An 18,337-nucleotide genomic window follows, 5' to 3' on the forward strand; every position below is an offset into this window, starting at 1 on the left:
CTCATTAGGCAGTGCTCTTTGGAGGACAGTGTAGAGGAACTTTGAAACATGGCTTGTTTGCGCGAAGCATGCAAACACCACAGAATACCGCTCAGAGGGAGCGGACACGCTCATATTGCCCTTCAACCAGGTTAGATTCCCCAGGTAAAGTCGCTCTTCTTTAACTGATGGCCTTCTCGGAGGCTGAATAATTCACATACGAAGGCTGATAATGTCACTTTTTTTTAGTCTGCCAGGTGACCACGGATATGGAAGCGTACTAAACTTACTTGTGCATGCAAGGGCACCATTATGTAGCATGTATGAGGCTAGCCGAGTAGCCGGTGCAGTCACAAGGTAATTACTCTGCCAGTGTAGCTTCGTAGAGTCCGGGAGTACCAGCAGGGAATTGCTTTTCAATTGCCACCTTTGAGGAGGACGCGCACCCCAGTACTTCACGTCGACTAACATATGTATAGATCATCTGGAACTTGTGAAGGGACGAGCCAAAGCAGCGCATTGCTCCGAGCCCTTGCAAACTTCAAGTTCCTGTTCGAAGCAGAAGGCTTAGACCTTCTTTCGAGCTCTATCTTTGGCAGGACGGATTCAATATTTTTCAGGTGGATTGGAGTCGTTTTTTGGTCGTACACGGTGCGCGGCTGCACACGCTGGAGGTCGCGCCCTGCAGGCAGGGCTGTACCTTGCTAACTCGTAGTAGCTGTAACCGTATGTTCACTAGGACTTAGCAGATTTAGCGGTTTGACCTTGATACCCTCGGATGTCGAGATGAGTGATAACCCGCCGAACTCGTCGGGGGCGGGTGAACTCGCGCATCCCCATGAGAAACCAAGCAAGCCTTTCGCTGACAACGCTTCGCAAGGTGAATGGTCCTTAGAAGAAGCTGCAGAAAAGATCTTACTTCCAAGCAAGGGGGGTAGTAGCTCCTCGATCACTAAAGGCCCTAATGAAAAACCCTCGCCTGTTGTTCCCCCACTGGATGGGTCAACTGCCTTGCAGTTGGAGGGGCCGGGCAGAACAGAAACAGTTGAGCTTCGTGAGGTGGAGGAATTAGAAATGCCCCAGTACCGCTTGGATGACCTATTTGAGTGGGAACAGATAAATTGTGAGACTCCATATTATCTTCAAGGTGAGTATGACAACAAGCTAATGGATTCTTGCAAAATAGCTCCTGTTCGTTGCAGCACCCGTATACCCTGCTCATTGAGGGTATTGCCTAAGTTTCAGCTGCTGAAGCGCCAACCATGTTTTACTGTGTGAGCACAAACGCACTTTCCAAAGATGTCCCCCTTCGTCCGTTTAATTGCCTAGGAGATGCGTCATTCGAAACGCCTGAGAAGCAGGCGGAGCGCCAAGCACTCAAGACACACAAAGATGTGGTAGCGGCCTTGGAAGACACATGGGCATACTTTGCAAAAGATGACCAAAATCGCATTTCCAAGGAAGAGTATGCTCGGGTACGGAATTGGTTGCTGTTTCCTGCTGCATGCCGCTGCTGCGGAGAACCGAGCTACGTCGTAGTCTTAGTCTATATGTTCTAAGGCTTCAAGTTATTGGGACACATGCACTCCATTGTGCTTGCCTTCTTGCACGCGAATCCCATGATGGCTTGCAAATACCCAATACTTCTTGCTGTGCATCGTCACAAAACGGAACTATAACTCTTTTTGGGTTCGAATGAAGGTTTTGCTTCGCATTTGCCTCGTGCTCGTACCTCAACTGCGAGGCCGCGAAGTAGTGGACCTGATAGAAGAAGAGTGGCGACATGACTCTAGGGGTGAAGAAGGCCTTAGCCGTTCCGCATTTTTTGAGTCGTTTTTTCAACTGGCAGACATATGGACCCCGGGAATAGACGGTCCTGCCTACGCAGAATTCCTCAAGCGCCTCTTCCGTAGAATTACTGTTAAAAGGGTCCGCACGAAGATGGGGGCGAGAATGACAAAAATAAAGCCCAAGATCGTCGTGAAAGTCCTTAACAAAGACCTGAAGGTCCGACGGCAGCTTTCAAGTGTCTTAAGATGTTACAATACTTAATCATGCAATTTGTACCACGCCAGAAAGTGAACTCTAGGCTACAAAGCCCAATTTATCGTGAGCTGTGACTGGCACACCTGCATCTCTTGTGCGTTGACATGCCTGTGCGTTGACATGCCTGTAGAAGCCCGAGAATGAGCAACAAGACCGAACGGACGCGCAGCAAGTGGATCTGATTGTGAATTCGGATGGTGACGCTGGATGCGTAGCTGAGTGGAGCAGAGCCGAGCACGAAGCAGTAGGAGCACTGCTGGTTGCGCATATGAGCGGCGAGAAAAAGCCTCTTGAAAGCCTTGAACTTCATGAAGAGGTGCTCCACGACTTTATATCGACATCACAGGATGAACCGGTGTCAACTGAATGGGCGGACTACTCAAACATAGCTCCACTGGGAGCTGCCTCACGTGCATTTCTGGAGAGTGTTTTCTCAAAATCTGTCTCAGCAATCCTACAGCAGAGGCGAAGTCAAGACGTTCAAGACATCCCCCCGAAATGCACAGAACCAGAACTTTCCACTGTTCAAGAAAGGGAAACGCTGCTATGCACTGAGCAAGCCAGTGCAGATCCAGCAGCACCGAAGCCGACGACTGCAGCTGCTCGCCGACACTTCGCAGACTACCAGAGCAAAAGCGACTTACCCCTTCGAATATCCGGCGTCTCAGACGATGATCTTAGGCCATTCAAGTCCATGGGTCTTCCAGTGCAAGTGGAGGGCATGCCGAAATTGGTTCGCCTCAAGGGAGCACCGCCTTTGCTCCTGAATAAACAAGTGGATGAACACGAAGCGACTGCACGGGAGAAAGTGAAAGAGAGTGAATCTGAAGTGGTGCAAGAACCGGAAATACACAAAGGCATCTGCCAGTTGGATGACACTCAAGTAGCGCTGCTCCAAGATCTGACATCAGTCGAGGGGAATGATCTGAGCCTGGAGGAACTTAAGAATGCCCTATCATCAAGCAAATGTGAACAACCACCTGTCGCTACGTCTCCAGGTGGGCCTGAAACGGAACATGCGTCACCATCTGGCCTACAGCAGGTAGGTGAGGCCGAAATACAGTCGAAGCCTGAGCCTGAGCTAGAGGCCGAGTTAGATCAGCATTCGGAGCAGCATGGGAAGTTAAAGCAAGACCCTGAGATGGAACCAAAACCAGAGCCAGAACCGAGTCCAGAGCGGGAGCTGGAGCCAGAGCTGGAGCAAGATCCACAGCCAGAACCGGGTCCAGAGCCGGAGCTGGAGCCCGAGCCGGAGGTGGAGCCCGAGCCGGAGGTGGAGCCCGAGCTGCAGCTGGAGCCCGAGCCGGAGCTGGACCCCGAGCCGGATCTGGAACCCGAGCCGGAAAAACTAATTCAAGGTGGAGACCAACAAGAAGAGATAATCGAGATCAACGTAGAGGAAGAAGAACCAACACCAGTTGCAGAATCCCAGGAGGCACAATCGACGGATGAAGTTGGTGACGGCAGTTCGGTTATGCATACCAGAGGTACCGGAGGACCTACGCAAAGGTTAACGCGCCACTCAGGGAACTTCAAGAAACAGGTCTTCTACAGTCTGTGTGAAGAGACGCTGAAGTGGCAACGAGCTCGGACATTCCGGCAATCAATTATGATAGACGGAGTGGGCTCTGTTATTGTTAGGCGTCGCTCCGACTATAAAAATTCAACCTTCCTGCGAATTGGTATGTGACCTGGGAAACGGCATCCTTTTATCGAATTTTGGCTCTGACGTCAGCCAACGCGCAGTCGCTGGCAATACCGTATTATGTAATGCATGATAATCTTGCGCATGCTGCAATGCATAGTGCAGCCCATCTGCTGTTTGTTGAAATTATTAATTTTTCATTTCTACAGGGGCGCACAAAACGGAGACTGTCTCGGAAGACGCGCGCTTTACTATGGAAATCAGTCCGGAAACGGACCGTAAGACATCGCTTCTTTCGAGCCAACTTCACGCTGAGTAAACCTTTGCAGCATTCTCAGCTGGTGGTGGGTACAAAGAGCTTTGCACGCGTGCCTCAGCATTCTGTCCACGTGTGCTTGTGCAGCAATCTTGAACGAGGGGCAAGTGGATGAAGAACCCTGGCACAAAGCATATCTGCAAACTGAGGAACCACCGCAGGAAAACACTATTATGCTGACGGAAGATGACGAAGTGGCTTTTGCTCAGGAACCTCGGCAGGCAATCCTGATCGTAGGGCCCAATGGCCCCGGTAGGGTGGAGAGACAGCCCGGAGTGCAGGAGCATTTTGCAGCAAAGCCGCAGATGGGCACCTCACATGTTAATGTGAGAGAGTTTCCGATTTATGTCTAGCTGATCTGCCTTGCTGTGTTGATAGAGAAGAGCCGCGTGGCTTACAGACTAGCAACAAATTTGGGACTGGAATGGCTGCAAGCCGAGTACCTGCTGACGGCTCTTTGCAAAATAAGTCCCTCCCTATTGACCCCTTTGGGGAGGCGGTAAGCACATGCATGCTGCAATCACAGGCCCGGTGCGACAAGTAGGAAACAAAAGGAAGTTTTGACTTTCGATCTTGTATCTGTGGAATAAATGCTGATGGGTGAAACGATTGTGAGCGTTTAGATCTACCAACGTGGAGTATCTGTAGATGAGTGGAATGTTTCTGCAAACAGATTGGTACGAATGATGAGCCGAGGGTCACGCGTGCCAGTACTGGAAGCGCTGTTGCTCACACTCGAGTTCATGGCAAGCAAGCGCTCACGCACAGCTGGGTATGTGCTCGAGTTACCTAATGGGGACAAAAAGGTAAATACAACTAGGCAGTCGACTTTGCGGTAGAAGCAACATAGCGTTCTCAGTCGCTCCTGATACCACTCGCCATTGGCATCTCCCGGTTGCAAACGTCCTTGTTGTGGAACCTCCCTTCGTCCAATGCTGCCAGTCTTTGGGGCCTTCGTACTGCCAGCCCTGCATTTGGGAAGCAGTCGCTACTCTACGAAAACATACAGCCCATACAAAAGACGATAGGAAGGCCACGTGCGCTGTGGACTGCTGAATGGGTAGGAAATCAATGCCTTTTTGAGGCACCTGCGTGACTTAAGTGGGCGTCGACGGCTCAACTGGCCAGACCTGCTCCTGCGACACTCGCGAATTTGCGAGCAGCGGCGCCATCGCCGTAGAGAAGAAAGGCGGCGGGCAATTTTGGAGAAGAAGAAAGCCCGCCAGAAAGATGAGAAAACGAATCTCAAAGAAGGCTTTTTTCCAGCTGCAGAAATGGGAAGCCTAGAGAGCCAGAGTAGTAATGAACTGAGGCAACTTGTCGGTGAAGAAGTGGGAGGGGTTATTGCAGTAACTGGGGGCCCGTCGGTCTCTGAACCAGAGCAGATTGCTGCCCTCGCCGGGTTGGCGTCCTCGAAAAGGGATCGGACTCCTCTATCGGACTCTTCGAAGGGTGGTAAGCCCAAGGACACGAATGTTGTAGCCTACCAACCACAGATAACCGTGGGATTCAGCTAGAAACATAAAAGTCTATGTGGTTCGGCAATAGGATACTTCGTCGACTGCCCCTTCTTGTTTCAGGCCACCTGCTTGGAGACGAGAATGCAGGCAGCCAGTCTGAAGAGCCAACCCCTCATGTTGCTTCGGTAGATGCAGGCAGCTCGGGGACGGAGGCAGACGGAACTGAGGAAGAGGACAAGCCGGTTTCCGGATCTCTGGAGCCTCAACAGCCTCTCGAGCTTGGAAGTACGAAGAAGGGGGCGACGCCAGTTGCAGCTGCAGGGAACGACGAACCCAGAAGCCGGCAAGGTGAGGTAGGAGGCGTCGAAACAGCTGATGAATGTGGGCCTGCGGTGAAGTACCAGCCAGAAGGAACACAGCCTGCACAGTCTTCTCAACAAGATACAAATATGCAGGCAACATCTGAGAAGTCCATCATGGACGCACAAGAGACTGTGCCAGTAGGAGATGTAAGGGACGGTGTAGACGCTGCACGAGGAGGGAAAACGGCTGACCAAGAAGGCGCCTCCCCGGCCCTTCACACCGAAGGCGGCAACAGAGTGAATATTAATTCTGAGCAGATGCCTCCAAACTCAGATGCACAACTTCCAGAAGGAAGGCTCACTTTGAAAGATCGCACTGATTCAGATGCTTCTGCAGTTCTTCAGCCACCTGCTGGTAGCGGTGATGAAGTTCCGAACAGAGATCAAGAGGGTATAAGCAGATACAATCTGGGTAGTAGCAGCGCTGCAGCTGATGCAAGCGAGAAGGTGCCGGACACGAGAGAACCTGAACAGGGGCCATTCCTGGCAGAGGATGGCGGTTCTGAACTTAGCTCTTCTGATGGCTCTAACTCGGATTCTGAGGCTGACGAATTGTTTCGTATCGCAGCTGCAGATGCTTCGCAGCCTCAGCCCAACCCCTTGATGGACGCATTTCCTAGCCGTGCAGTATTCCTTATGATAGACCCAAAAGAAGGCGGCCGCACTCTCATGTCAGGCTAGGACTTGTATTTTATCAGCAAGCTGGAAAACGTATATTAGGAAGTTGCAGAAGCGTGCTTGCAGAGTGCCTTAGTTGCATGCTGCGAATATTTGGATGATTCCACATTTGGATGATTCCCCGCACAATGTGCATTTACTCGCAGACGTCGCAAGCTGATTTCATTTGGATTGCACGTTGTAGCTTGGTCTGCGCAGGGTGGACACAACCAGCGGAGCAGTGATCGACGAATTCCGCACAGACGGTGAGGATAGCCTAGCTCACAGGAGTGAATACAAGTAGGAAATGCTGTGGTTCATGCAGAGTGGCTTCTTATGGATGCAGGACCGTTACTGTGAGCTGAGACATGCCAAGCTTATGCTTTTGTGTAGGTGACAGAGGGGACGCCCTTGACGTCGCAGGTGCATAATAAGACCCACCGAGTCCCCATTGCTTGAAAATGGCTGACCCTACTACCACGGCATACGCCTTAGTCAGCTCCATGTGGCAAGAGGAAGCACCTGTCACTACACCCTTGTGAGCTGCTCTGCAGCGGGGAATCAAGACGGAGAAGAAGGACTAGAGCTGTCAGTTAATGCTGATGCTGACCTACTGGAGGTGAAGTTGGGACCTGAATGCTCCTGCCATTTGAAATCAAACCGCACTTTGTCCAGAGGCTGCGGGATGATACGCAGCATCCACGATAGACTGAGCTGCCTACTGTGGTGATGTGTCGTCACCTGCGGATAACCGATACTACAGTAACAAAAGCTACCTAACAAAGCCGGTGAATTATGTCCCCTACAGGAGTTAAAAAAGGCACTGCCTCCTAAGTTTAGTGGCGCGTCTACTTTCGAGGAGGAATTGGCGCGCCTTGGCGAATATCGCTCCCAGGGACTGTTGTCTCAGCGGCTTCTTCTGCAGCACTTGCTTCAGACTTTGGGCCCCAACAAGGTGGTGTTCTTCGCAACGGGAGAGGGTGAGTATGGCTGTAGCAACCAGCGATAAATAGCACTTGAAAGGGCTTCGCTGCAGGTGGCCCTTGCACCCCTAATGCAGCATTGTCTTTCCGCTGCTGCAGATCATGATCAACAAGACGGTTCCACCCTGGAGGCCGAAGTAGTGATGGCTGGACCCCGTCTCGCAGCCGCTTTAGAGTTCCTCGCCGTGAGGCCTGTCGGTGAGGTTGCAGCCCCTGTACGCGGGGCATCAGAAGTTCAGGATTTTAGCGACTTGCTGCTTCGAGACGATGCCATTCAAGAACAAGGGGGCGATGCAGGAGGCAAACCGCAAGAGCCGGCAGACGATCAGGAGGAAGATGGTGTGCCACGAGGCACTGACATAACAGAAAACCAGGAAGCGGACAATTCTGAGCAAGATGACTCGACCGCCGAGAGAGCGATAAGCGACGTGGAAGAGTCCACACAGCTCACCCTCCCTCCCAAGAAATACCTAATGGCTGATGATCTTTGGGGAGAGTCGCAACTGGAGCATTTCTACTCAGAAGCCATGGCAACGCCGATTGCAGAGGATGCCAGTGCGCCCTCTGCAGGCGACGCTGCAGCTGCTGACCACTTCAAGGACGGGTCTGATACGAATGAGGGAAGGGAAGAATCAATCAATTCAGTCACTGCGGGTGGACTGAATTATTTACTTCAACGACGCTGGACTGCATGGGGGCCTTATTGCCCGGTTACGTTGCAGGAGAACGGGAAAGTTGTGGAGGGGAAAAAGCAGTTCGCAGTAGAGTTTGCTGGAAAGCTTTTTCTCTTGGCAGACGAAGAAAAACGTGCGAAATTTCTTAAAGACCCAAGGAAATATATCGAAAGTCCTCCCACACTGCCTCGCAACACCAACGTGTACCTGTTTGGCCCTAGTTATGCGGGAGTGGCCAAGCAGGCCAAACTCCTTAGTCGAACCTACGGATTGGTAACCGTGAATGTGGAGAAGGAGATCGCCGATGGCCACCGGCGAAATATAGAAGAACAGCAGCGGCTACTGGAGGAAGAAGAGCGTATCAAAGAAGAACGCCTCCTGCAGGAGCGATTGCAGAAAGAGCGACAACGGGAAGAAGAGGAGCAACGGCTCATGCGTGCAGAGGACAACCCGGAAAGGCTAGCCCTTGCCTTCCCGGAGACTCCAGAAGGCATGTCTGAAAAACTCACAGATGAAGATGCCCCAGCGACGTCAAGCGCCCAGGAGTCTCCGCGCGAACTTCAGATATCTGTTCCTTTGGGCGGTTTTGGGCCCAGCTCGGGCGAAAACAACCTGTCCAGACCCGCGGAAACGGAGACAGGAAAAGCCGGAGACGCTGCTGATGTGAATAAGGAAATTTCGTTCGTGACATCGGATGTAGAGGAGAATCTGCTAAATGAAGGCCAAGCCCTCGGTAAACAATCATGCGTGTAGTCTAATTAGTATATTCGAACTAGATAGTGGCGAAACAGCAGCACGTTGCTGCCTCCATCTTTCATCCACATACAAGCCCTTCACGGGAATCTGCTGTTTGAGCGCAATTGGTAGGTAATGAAACGGTAATTAGGCTGATTCTACAAAAACTTGGGCTAGAAGAGAATCTGCAGCGGGCAGACGCCATCGATAAATACCGAGCCGAAATGGAAATCTACCAAGCGGTGCGGCCTTGCGGGAAACACCACTGACATTGCAAATTTTATGCTCCAGTGTTCTCCGTTGTACTTCGCTAAACAGTATAAGTACGCGGAGGGACCTTTAACTCCTCCATGATAGGCCCATACACAAAGTCCTGTTCTACGCTCAAGCAGTCTCTCGCACACGCGTCATCTGGTTAAGAGACGGTTGCGAGTGGTTCAGGAATACGGTCAGAAAACTGCAGATGAAGAAGACGAAGAGCAGGAGGAGGAAGAGGAGGACATGGAGGAAACGGGTGAAGTCTCTGACCGAAAGCATGGAGAGAAGAAAGTTAAAGAGGAAAAGCCGCCTCCGCCGACAGCTCCTCCGGAGCTGCTGAAGGTAACAACTGGCTTCGTTCTCGTGCATCAGCCCCCCACTCAGGCGTTCCTGCAGCAATTGGCCAGGCTGGGCATTGAGTTTAACCACATTGTTCACTTCACCAGCAATCCAGAGGACTTAAAGGCGGCAGAAGACGCAGGAGCGACCCAGTACGCATGCACAGATTCAGAGGTTATCTTTGAAGACGAGATGGAGGAGCCGGAGATTGACGCTAATGAAATGGAACGAGAGAAAGAAATAGACGACGCTTTGGTCCTTGACACTGAAGTAGAGCCAAGTGGGTGTGGTCGGCCGCTGGCCGATATACAAGCAACATGTGGCCTGTAGGAACAAGAAGCATAGAATTTGCACTTGCGGGGACTAAAGTTTGGCTTTGTTCCCGCACTATGAATCTAAGGCTGCAAAAAGTGTGGCAAACAAACGCGCACATCTCTTGCTATCACTGTTTCTTCACCTTGCTCCATCCAGCGAAAATTGAGGCTACATTGACGGATCTGTTGAAGCACTACAAGCTTCGACAGTTAATTGATCCATTCTATATCAAGCCCGATCCGCCTGAGAGGGTTGTCGCCCCTCCAAACCTTGAAGAAGTGAGCTCTCTGTAATCCAACAAACAGCAGCTGCTTTACCTCCGCACATTGCTTCCGTAGCTCTTTCTATTATGTCTAATGCCTAAGAGAGTGACCTGCCTGCAGATCTATGCACGCATTGAGCAAATTACTTCTTTCGAAGCCCCCCCCGAAGGAGAAGAATGGGAAAATGCTTCTAAGAGGTTCCCGTTCCTTCCTCCTCTTCCTTTGGTGCTGTACGGTAGGGCATTTAGCTACCTCTTCAGCAGAGCCCATTGCCTGGTTATCAGTTGCACGCGTGGATCCGATATAGTGATGAGAGAGACTTGGCGTTTCCTCTTCGACGCTTTCCCCCTACCGGGACAGCCCCTTGATATCTGTGTGTTGCGGTACGCAGGCGACGTGGGGAACTACTGCCCGGTGGCTTTGCGTGACGAGAAATGGCTTCTGCCGGGAAAGCCTCGGCTGAGTCTGCAGGTGCGGCAACGAGTGTACATGCTTTTTGACGAGGAAAAAAAATACAAGTTTGCTGCCGATACCCGACGCTATCTACCATCCCTGGATAAATCCAACGAAGCACAAGAGACGGGCACGCTCGCGGTTCCACCTCCACGGTAAGACGCAACATCCCGCTTATACGTAGCTTAGCTTTTCTTTACTGAGAAATCAAGGCAACAGAAACGGGTCTCCACGACAGCAGGCTTGCCTTGGAGGTTTCTGTGTGGTATGACAGCATAGCATTTTTGGGTTCGCTGGGATCGGAGGTGGAAAAGCGAGTTCGCCAGCTTAGCAGCGAATACTCCATAGCTTTCCTGGATCTGCGAGCGGCATTTTCGTCAGCTTTGAAGGAGCAGCTGTTGTTACATTTGAGGCGAGAAAAGAGGGCAGCTCTGGAGGAGGCCCTAAATGACCAGATGAGCAACGAGTCCGAAAGCTCTCCAGGCAAAGGCGAGGACACGCTGTGGCAGTTGCTGTCACTGAGCAGCAACAATGTGGCTGAAGTTCAAGCGGACGTAACTACAGAGATGTGGCAAGGGCTGCAGGAGGACACGCAGCAAAAACTATACCAAGAAGCCCTAAGGAGTGTTTTGCACCCCGAGATGGGCCCTGCTTTCATCCAGGGTCGGTTGCTACTGTACAAAAATGGGCGTCGAGCGTCTTCACAGCCGTTTCTGGCTGGCACATGGAGATAGTTATTAGTTCAACTGTTGTGGCGTGACACGTTTGTGCCTCCAGCTGCCGTCTTCACAAATCCTCTCGTCGATGCAGCACCAACAACAGAAGAGGAGGCAGAGGGAGAGGGGCAGGCAGGGATCAACATAGGCAGTCTGATGGATAAGGCTGGACGCCTCCCTGACTGCGTCGTTATATTCTTGTAAGGCTTTGACCCTTGATTCCTATCGCCACTCGGCCCTGACCTCTGTGCAGTTCTGCTGTCCTGAGAGACGCATTATTTTCCCATGCTGGTCTCTCAATGTGCAGATGCACTGACGAGGTGGGGGTGTCTCGGTGCCTGGACCTGGAAAAAATAGACAGACAAGCAGCAGAGGCCAAAATGAGGGAGGCATTAGAAAGAAAGCAGGTTTGCGTGGCAGCAGCAGCCGCTACACTGCATGGATTTGGAATCGCTTGGACAGTCCAGTGCACTCAACAATGTGGGACTATCAGTGCCGCCAGTTTCGCTAATCGGTAGAATTCAACTATTATTTTAGATGCCCATTCAGAATCCCCGAGACCAGAGCTCTGGGATCTGCACTGGCTTGGGTGTTCCTACAGAAACGGAAAGCCAGACGGAAGGCTCCTTTAGACTCATCGGCAGAAGGGGACAGCGAATCAGGGGCTGGAGATGAGGACGAAGATGGTGCGGGGGACGGAGATGAAGAGCCGTCAGCCTCTGAGAAAGCTCGCCAAGCGTTTCTCAAGTGCAAGCTTGCCCAAGACGTGGCGCTGCTGGACTGTGCTAAATCGTTTGCAATGGCTGGAGTGCCTGTTCTGACAGTGAGGTCGGAGTTGTGCGAGGGCACATTGCTGGATGCTGTCAGAAGCTTCCTAGATAGGTTTCTCAGCTACAGAAGGAGCCTTCTTCTGAGTCCACAGTGCATCCCACTTACCAAGGCAAGCCATACAGGCTTCATTTGCTTGCATTTAAAATCAATATCCCTCCTACGCTTTCGTTTGTGGTCATCACGGCCAGCTACAAGCCCTCAAACCCGCAGTCCTGTGCTTTTGTATCAGTGTCTGCCAGCAGCTGTCCCTGTGCCTGCAGTCCTTCTGTCAGCGTCTCCTCCTCTCTCGGGCCGTGCGGCTCTCCAAGTACCTTCTCTGCTCTCCGATGGATGTGGACGCCATGGTAAGGTGTAGGAACCTCGCCCCATATAGACGCCTTTTTAATGCAACCGTGAGGGAAGCTGCACCCCCAGCATAAGGTCTCCCGCGCAGGCTGCCATTTCTCCTCTTAAGACTCTAGACAAGCTCTCTAGGAATAAACGCTGCAGTTCTAAAACGCTATTTTACCTGCACATCCGCAGAGACTCAGAGACTTCGCGGAGTTTCCCGTCCTCTTCAGGGACCGAGTCTACTTCCCAGCTGAGACGGAAGAAGAGCGTAACATCTTCTGTCAGACCCCCTCTAAATTTCTTACGGGAACACCACCTCCTCCAAAGAGACACGTTCCCGCCTGCGTCGTCTTGGGACCGCTAAACAGCAACCGCACGCTGGTGGGTGGTGAATCTCGCCACCTCCATCTAGACTGCTACGCAATTGGCCATTAAGTTACTTCAGTCCCATTGACCCGTTTCGTAGCAATGTATGCGGCTGTGTAGAAGTGCTCAAGAGTTGCTGGGCAGGCGAAGTCACATCCCGAAATGTTATACAGGGGAGGGTGGGAAAGGGATGAACAAAACTATGAATGGGCGGGTCCTGCAGATCGCCAAGCAGATAGCAGAGTGGTGCGGCGCCCTGTACGTCAGTCCCCTGCAGCTGATGCAGGAAGTAACTGCGGCATCTGCCCCTACTTCAGTCCTCAGCAAGTGCATCATCGGGGACCTGCAGCAGTAAGGAGACAGTCTAAAGAACGTGCAAACTATGGGTTTCCAAGTGCGTCAGTGCCTAGCCGAGGCTCGGCCTGCCAAGGCCTACGTCCAGGCCCCTCTCACGCTGTCCTTCCCATCCTGTTTCAGGGGCAAGGCGGCAGCGCCGTGCTGCACATGTCGGCTTGTTGCTGCTCGTCTTCGGTCACCCGAGGCCAAACAGCGAGGTTTCCTTCTGGACGGATGCGGCTTGGAAGGCGTTGGGGTAGGGCAGCTAATGGAGCTGCTGCATGCGGCCCCCCACGAACTCACAAATCTCTCGCGCATGCATAGACTCAAGCACAACAACCCTTCCAGCTCCTGCTCGACGGAGGTGCCCACCATCCCGATGGAGGCTGAGGAGCCAGGGCCAGTAGCCCAACAGCCTAACGGCGAAGCTACGGCCCAACCTCTGCAGTCTCCGGACTCACCGAACCCGAACGACAGACATGATGGAGGCAGCGACGGATCTGAGGGATCTGTTGCAGCTTCTGGCGATCCCCCAGAGGCGAAGCAGGCTAACCCTCCCCTGCAGCTAGAGCTCTCAGATGTAGAGAAGCCTAGGCCTGTAGATGCAGTGGAGGGGGCAGGTCCCCCAGAATCTGTTGAGCGGGTTTCCAGCATTCCACCTCTACAGCTTGGGGACCTGCGGCCCCAGTCCGCTGACGTTCGCGGGAAGTATCCATTGCCTGTTGACTCTGGAAGCGAAACGGCGTCACCTGGACCACTCTCCAGCTCCTCAGATCCCTCCTATGCGGCGCCCGCGTTGCCGAAAAGTGGAGACGTAAAAGCGGTAGAGGCAGATGAAGACGAAGATGAGACTGAAAACGTGACCACTGTTCTTCCGTTCCCTCGTGTGGATATTGTCTTTGTGTTCGACGCTGAGCCCGATGACCTCTGGACCGACGGCGAGCGGCTCCTCCAAGAAGAGGGGGCCAACCTTTCGGATCAAGGAACCACAAAGCAGCGTGAGCTGTCTCCGACATGTCGGTACTTAACTGACTAGCTGCAGTAGCGACTGCGGTGGGGCTTCATCTTCTTTGGCCTGTACCCCAGGGTCGAACTGTAGGACTTGGGGTGCATGTGCAACCGCCATTCGGGCGCAGGACAAAGCATTCCATGTAATCACCGAACATGCTGGCATTCGTAGGACCCTGTTTCCCCTATGGGGATGACCGGGACGTCCTCGAGGTGTCCGATTTGGCTGACGCCAGGAGAGCCTTTTTGGAGGAGGCCGTCCTGCAGCAAGTGGAGGAGTTTCGTTCAATGGGCGTTCGAATCGTGTGAGTTGGTGACACCTAAATACCGATAACCGTTGGCTGAGGGGAAGGAGCCTGCACACCTAGACTTGCCCGTTTTACACATGCGCCGGTCAATATCGAGAAACTCCAAACTGATGCGGCAATCGGAGAGGTGTGAGGTATGGGGGTCGTCTTCTCAGGAACGTTCCCGCAGGCAAGTCGCAGTGGCTGCAATTCGACTTGGTGCAGAAAGAGATTGAGGTGAGCAGCTGTTAAGCCCAACTCAGCTAACGGCATTTGCTTGCAGACTGGCAGGTGCTCTGCTGCGTTTTCTGCCTCGAGCAGCTTGCAAATAGGCAGTGTGAACGCTTTGGGAACAAACATGTTTCAGGCCATGCTACGCCGGCGCCACTGCTATGAACGGCTCAAGGCCCAAGCCCATCCGGCGAGGTGCCCCATAGAGAAAAGAACCGACGTCGCTGTGGAGGGTTTCCTCGCTTCTTACTGTCCTGTTTGCTGGACTGTAGACGTGAGACGGGCGCAGGAGCAGATACAGCGACAAAGAGACTCATACAGATATAAAGACAGATAGGGCTTGGAGGTAGAGTGCGATGCAGGCAACAACTGACCTACAGACACAGAGATCGCAGTTCTGAAATGGCGAGTTTGGGTTCGCCTAGCGGAAGGGCTTAGACGGGCCTGCTTGCAACTATGTTGACGTTGCATTACACGCCCACTGAGCCGTCAGCCCTTGGAAAGCACTCAACCCTGTGCTCCAGACCCTACACACCGGAGGAAATAGAGGAATAGAGACAGCTTTTATTGTGGTGTGCTCCTGGTGTTTTGTTCCATGTGGTCAATCAGAACGCCCTGAGAGACTGCAGGGATTCGCCGGACTATCAAGTGGAGTTTAACGGAGCCCGCTTTTTCTGCTGCTCTGCGGACCACCTTCATGTACCTTACGTGCACTTCGACTTGCAGTTGCTGCCAGGCTGTCTCCACAAACGAGACCCATGCACCCAAATCTCCACATGATGAAGCTGCACTTTGAACCCTAAAGTCTACACTAAACTCTAAGACAGACGTCCCACCAACTGCATGCGGAGACCCGACCAGACGCCAAGGGGAGTGCCTGCCTGCTGCTTTTTGTCTGGCTCTGCAGCTGCTGCTGTCTCAGCCCAAGCCCTACCTCCAGCAGCAACTGCCGGAGCAGCTGCCTTGCCGGCTCAGTTGGCAAGCTGCCGACGAGTGCGGTGCAGTGGCATTGGCGGGCTACTGTCCCGTCACACTAGGTGAGTTCAGGAGTGTCGTTAGAGCCACGTCGCTGCCGCTTGTGTAGGCCAGACGATCGCTGAACCCTCCATACTAGAAGTATGGCCCACGAAATACAAGAGCGCACCCTTCTACCAGCCACTGACGTCATAGCTGCATTTGCTAACGCCTTATTTGGATCCCTAGCAATCCTGTCTGTAGCCCGCCAATGCCATTGCACCGCACTCGTCGGCAGCTTGCCAACTGAGCCGGCAAGCCAGCGGCCCCGGCAGTTGCTGCTGGGGTACTTGGGGTTTATGGGAGACAGACGGTTGGGGCGAGGCCGCACTGGTTTGCGTTCAGTTCGCAGCGGGGAGTTGGTGAAGGGAGACATGCGTTTGCTGGTGCGCTACGGGGAGGAGTGTTTTTGTTTCGCCACTGAAGAAAATCTGAGCCACTTTATGATATATCCTGCCGATTACCGAGCTCGCGCCCAACTCCCTGCACGGTTCACAGGCACCCAACGGTTGGGTCTCCCCCCCAAAACTCTCGCCGGGATCGCACAAGCCGCTCGCGAACGCTGCATGAAGCAGGACCAAGCCACACGCCCCTCTACAAGCCCTCTCATGGCAGAAGAAGGCCTTGCTGAACTCCGAGATACACTGAAAGATGCACTCACTTACATCGAGGTACAGCAACACACGGCACCTGCCGCTTTGCGCTGGCGGTGTGCTGCCTTCGCTGCTTAACAGCACTACACTTGCATGCGTATACTGAAGGAAAGCCCCTGCAGTCTACACGGTTTCCTCCTAACACCGATTCCGGAGGCCCTTAGGCGCGGAACATGTACAGCAGTGATAAGTGCAGCCGGTGTCCACGACGTTCAACTCGAAGACTTGGGCCTAGCCAGGCGGAGGTGCCGACTAGCCATCCATTTGCTTTTGTTCATTTGCATCTCTGTTTCAAATTCGCCATCTCTGTTTCTGTGCCACTTTCCTTTTTTAAATACTGCTTACTTCAGGTATCTACGTTGGATGTACTTATGGAGGCTCTTTTGTTTGTGGGGACCAACCGCCCGCTGCATCCACAGTGCAACCAACACTCGAGCGCTGTGCGGCTAGTTGCGCACTATCTGCGAGCTAAAAACCCCCTCATATCCGGGCATGCAAAAGCTGAAGCAGAGGCAGCGCTCCAAAGCTTCGTTCAGGGTAGGCCCGCAACTCTGCTGCTTCGCCTGTTGATGGGGGAGACAGGGGTCACACACCAGACAGCAAGCAGTCAATTGCAAGCGCACAACACAATGCCACGCAGAAGACGGCAAGAAACAACCAAGTGCCAGGCAAGAGACAGAGAATGAGCCGAAGAAGCTGTAGCGGTCTGAAACAGCTGCACTGTGACGCAGAGCAGGATCTTGAGCTCTGTCCCCCTCATGGGGTCGTCCGTGGTATACCTGTTGAGCAATGTCTCCTAATTATGAACTTTGAAGAGTGCTTGTTGTGAAAAGGGAGGAAATGGAGGACTGCTGTCCGCTGCAGAGCGGAAATAACGTTATTCATCGAGTTTACGTCGATATCCCAGAACTTGCCTACTGCGTGCGGCTTACAGATTGCGAAACCCCGTTCGAAGCGCGCCAGGCAATCTTGCAGTTGCATGGTCAGAAGGCAAAGGAAGGCGTGAACTACCTGCCAGCAGAGCAGGCCAAGGTTCACGAGGCTAAGGCCACGCCACAGACGCTTCAACAGGAGTGGAGCCACTACACTGAGCTGCAGTACGAGCGGGTAACTAAGAGGCTGGACAAGCTGCTAGCTCTCGATTAAGGAGACAAGATGAAGCGGCAGCAGATACACAAGTTGCAAGAGGAGAACAAGGCCTACCCTCGTGAAGCGCTCGACCCTTCAGAACATTGCATGCGTACGCTTCAACTATTTGGTTACAGGCAGTTGCAGCTGCCGCTAGTTGCGCATTACCGCAGGCCCTGACAAGCAAGCAATAGGCTTAAGCTCGATTCGAAGTCAGTGTGGTGTTAAGTAGGGATACAAAAGGTGCCTTCCATATACCAGCAGCACCGAGAAATAACCAAGCAGTCTCCGACTCTTAACAGACCAGGCAGCAAAAGGGCTAGGAACCCCTGTTGCTGCTGTAGGTGTCACCAGAAGCTGACTCAAACCAGCTTGAAGCTGATATTCGCAGCCTGTAGGAAGGCTTACACGTGCTGTATGTTCGTCGTTTTCGTGATGAGCGTCTAATGCCTCAAAGTGTCTTTGGTAGAGCGTCCCCGAAAAGGGCTGGACTTCTTGCAGCTGTGCAGCTGATATTTGGGATGTTTGGACTCTATTCTACAATTATGTGGGAGCCGGAACTGAGTATTTTGAACTGCGACTTCCCGCCAGCTGGTTCCCCTGGAGCCTTCCCTGGCGGTTGTACGTCAAGATGCACCTACACAGACGAATCAAACTTGGTTTTCCCTCGAAGGAAACAAGCTTATGCACTCTCAAGCAGCGGGTGCATGCTACAAGACCTGTGGGGCCCTCTGCAAAGGAGCCTGCAATGACGCGCCTGTGGCGGGGGCGGTCTGTCCTTCGGAGACCACACTGGCCATTGAGTTCAGGAACAACGGTTCTTCAATGAGGCTTTAGAGGAGGATACAAGAACAGGGAATGGAGTTTTCTTTGTTTTTGAAGGCTGAAGTGTATTGTGTTTTGAAAAGCGAGCATTATAATGTGTTGGCTCACACCGTCCTTGCCTTGCCTC

General features: G+C 52.8%; 1 protein-coding gene across 1 annotated transcript; it reads left to right on the top strand.

The window, feature by feature from the left end:
- Positions 1-765: 765 nt before the first annotated feature.
- On the top strand, positions 766-17,403 carry EMWEY_00006470 (hypothetical protein; the record flags this gene model as incomplete). The annotated part of the gene is made up of 32 exons (XM_013481629.1): positions 766-1,126; positions 1,309-1,454; positions 1,681-1,986; positions 2,156-3,707; positions 3,880-3,948; positions 4,074-4,238; positions 4,367-4,485; positions 4,610-4,792; positions 5,051-5,441; positions 5,567-6,479; positions 6,685-6,731; positions 7,020-7,084; positions 7,274-7,445; positions 7,548-8,855; positions 8,990-9,099; positions 9,299-9,734; positions 10,424-10,640; positions 10,760-11,148; positions 11,263-11,401; positions 11,509-11,608; positions 11,803-12,024; positions 12,275-12,376; positions 12,555-12,743; positions 12,873-12,986; positions 13,132-14,062; positions 14,245-14,377; positions 14,536-14,596; positions 14,727-14,864; positions 15,498-15,627; positions 15,950-16,275; positions 16,608-16,794; positions 17,192-17,403. The coding sequence occupies 32 exons, from the start codon at positions 766-768 to the stop codon at positions 17,401-17,403; spliced, it is 9,933 nt and encodes a 3,310-aa protein (XP_013337083.1).
- Between the last annotated feature and the right edge of the window lie 934 nt (positions 17,404-18,337).

This window comes from Eimeria maxima, genomic scaffold (genome assembly GCF_000499605.1).
Source record: "Eimeria maxima Weybridge genomic scaffold, Emw_scaff37, whole genome shotgun sequence".
Lineage (NCBI taxonomy): Eukaryota > Apicomplexa > Conoidasida > Eucoccidiorida > Eimeriidae > Eimeria > Eimeria maxima.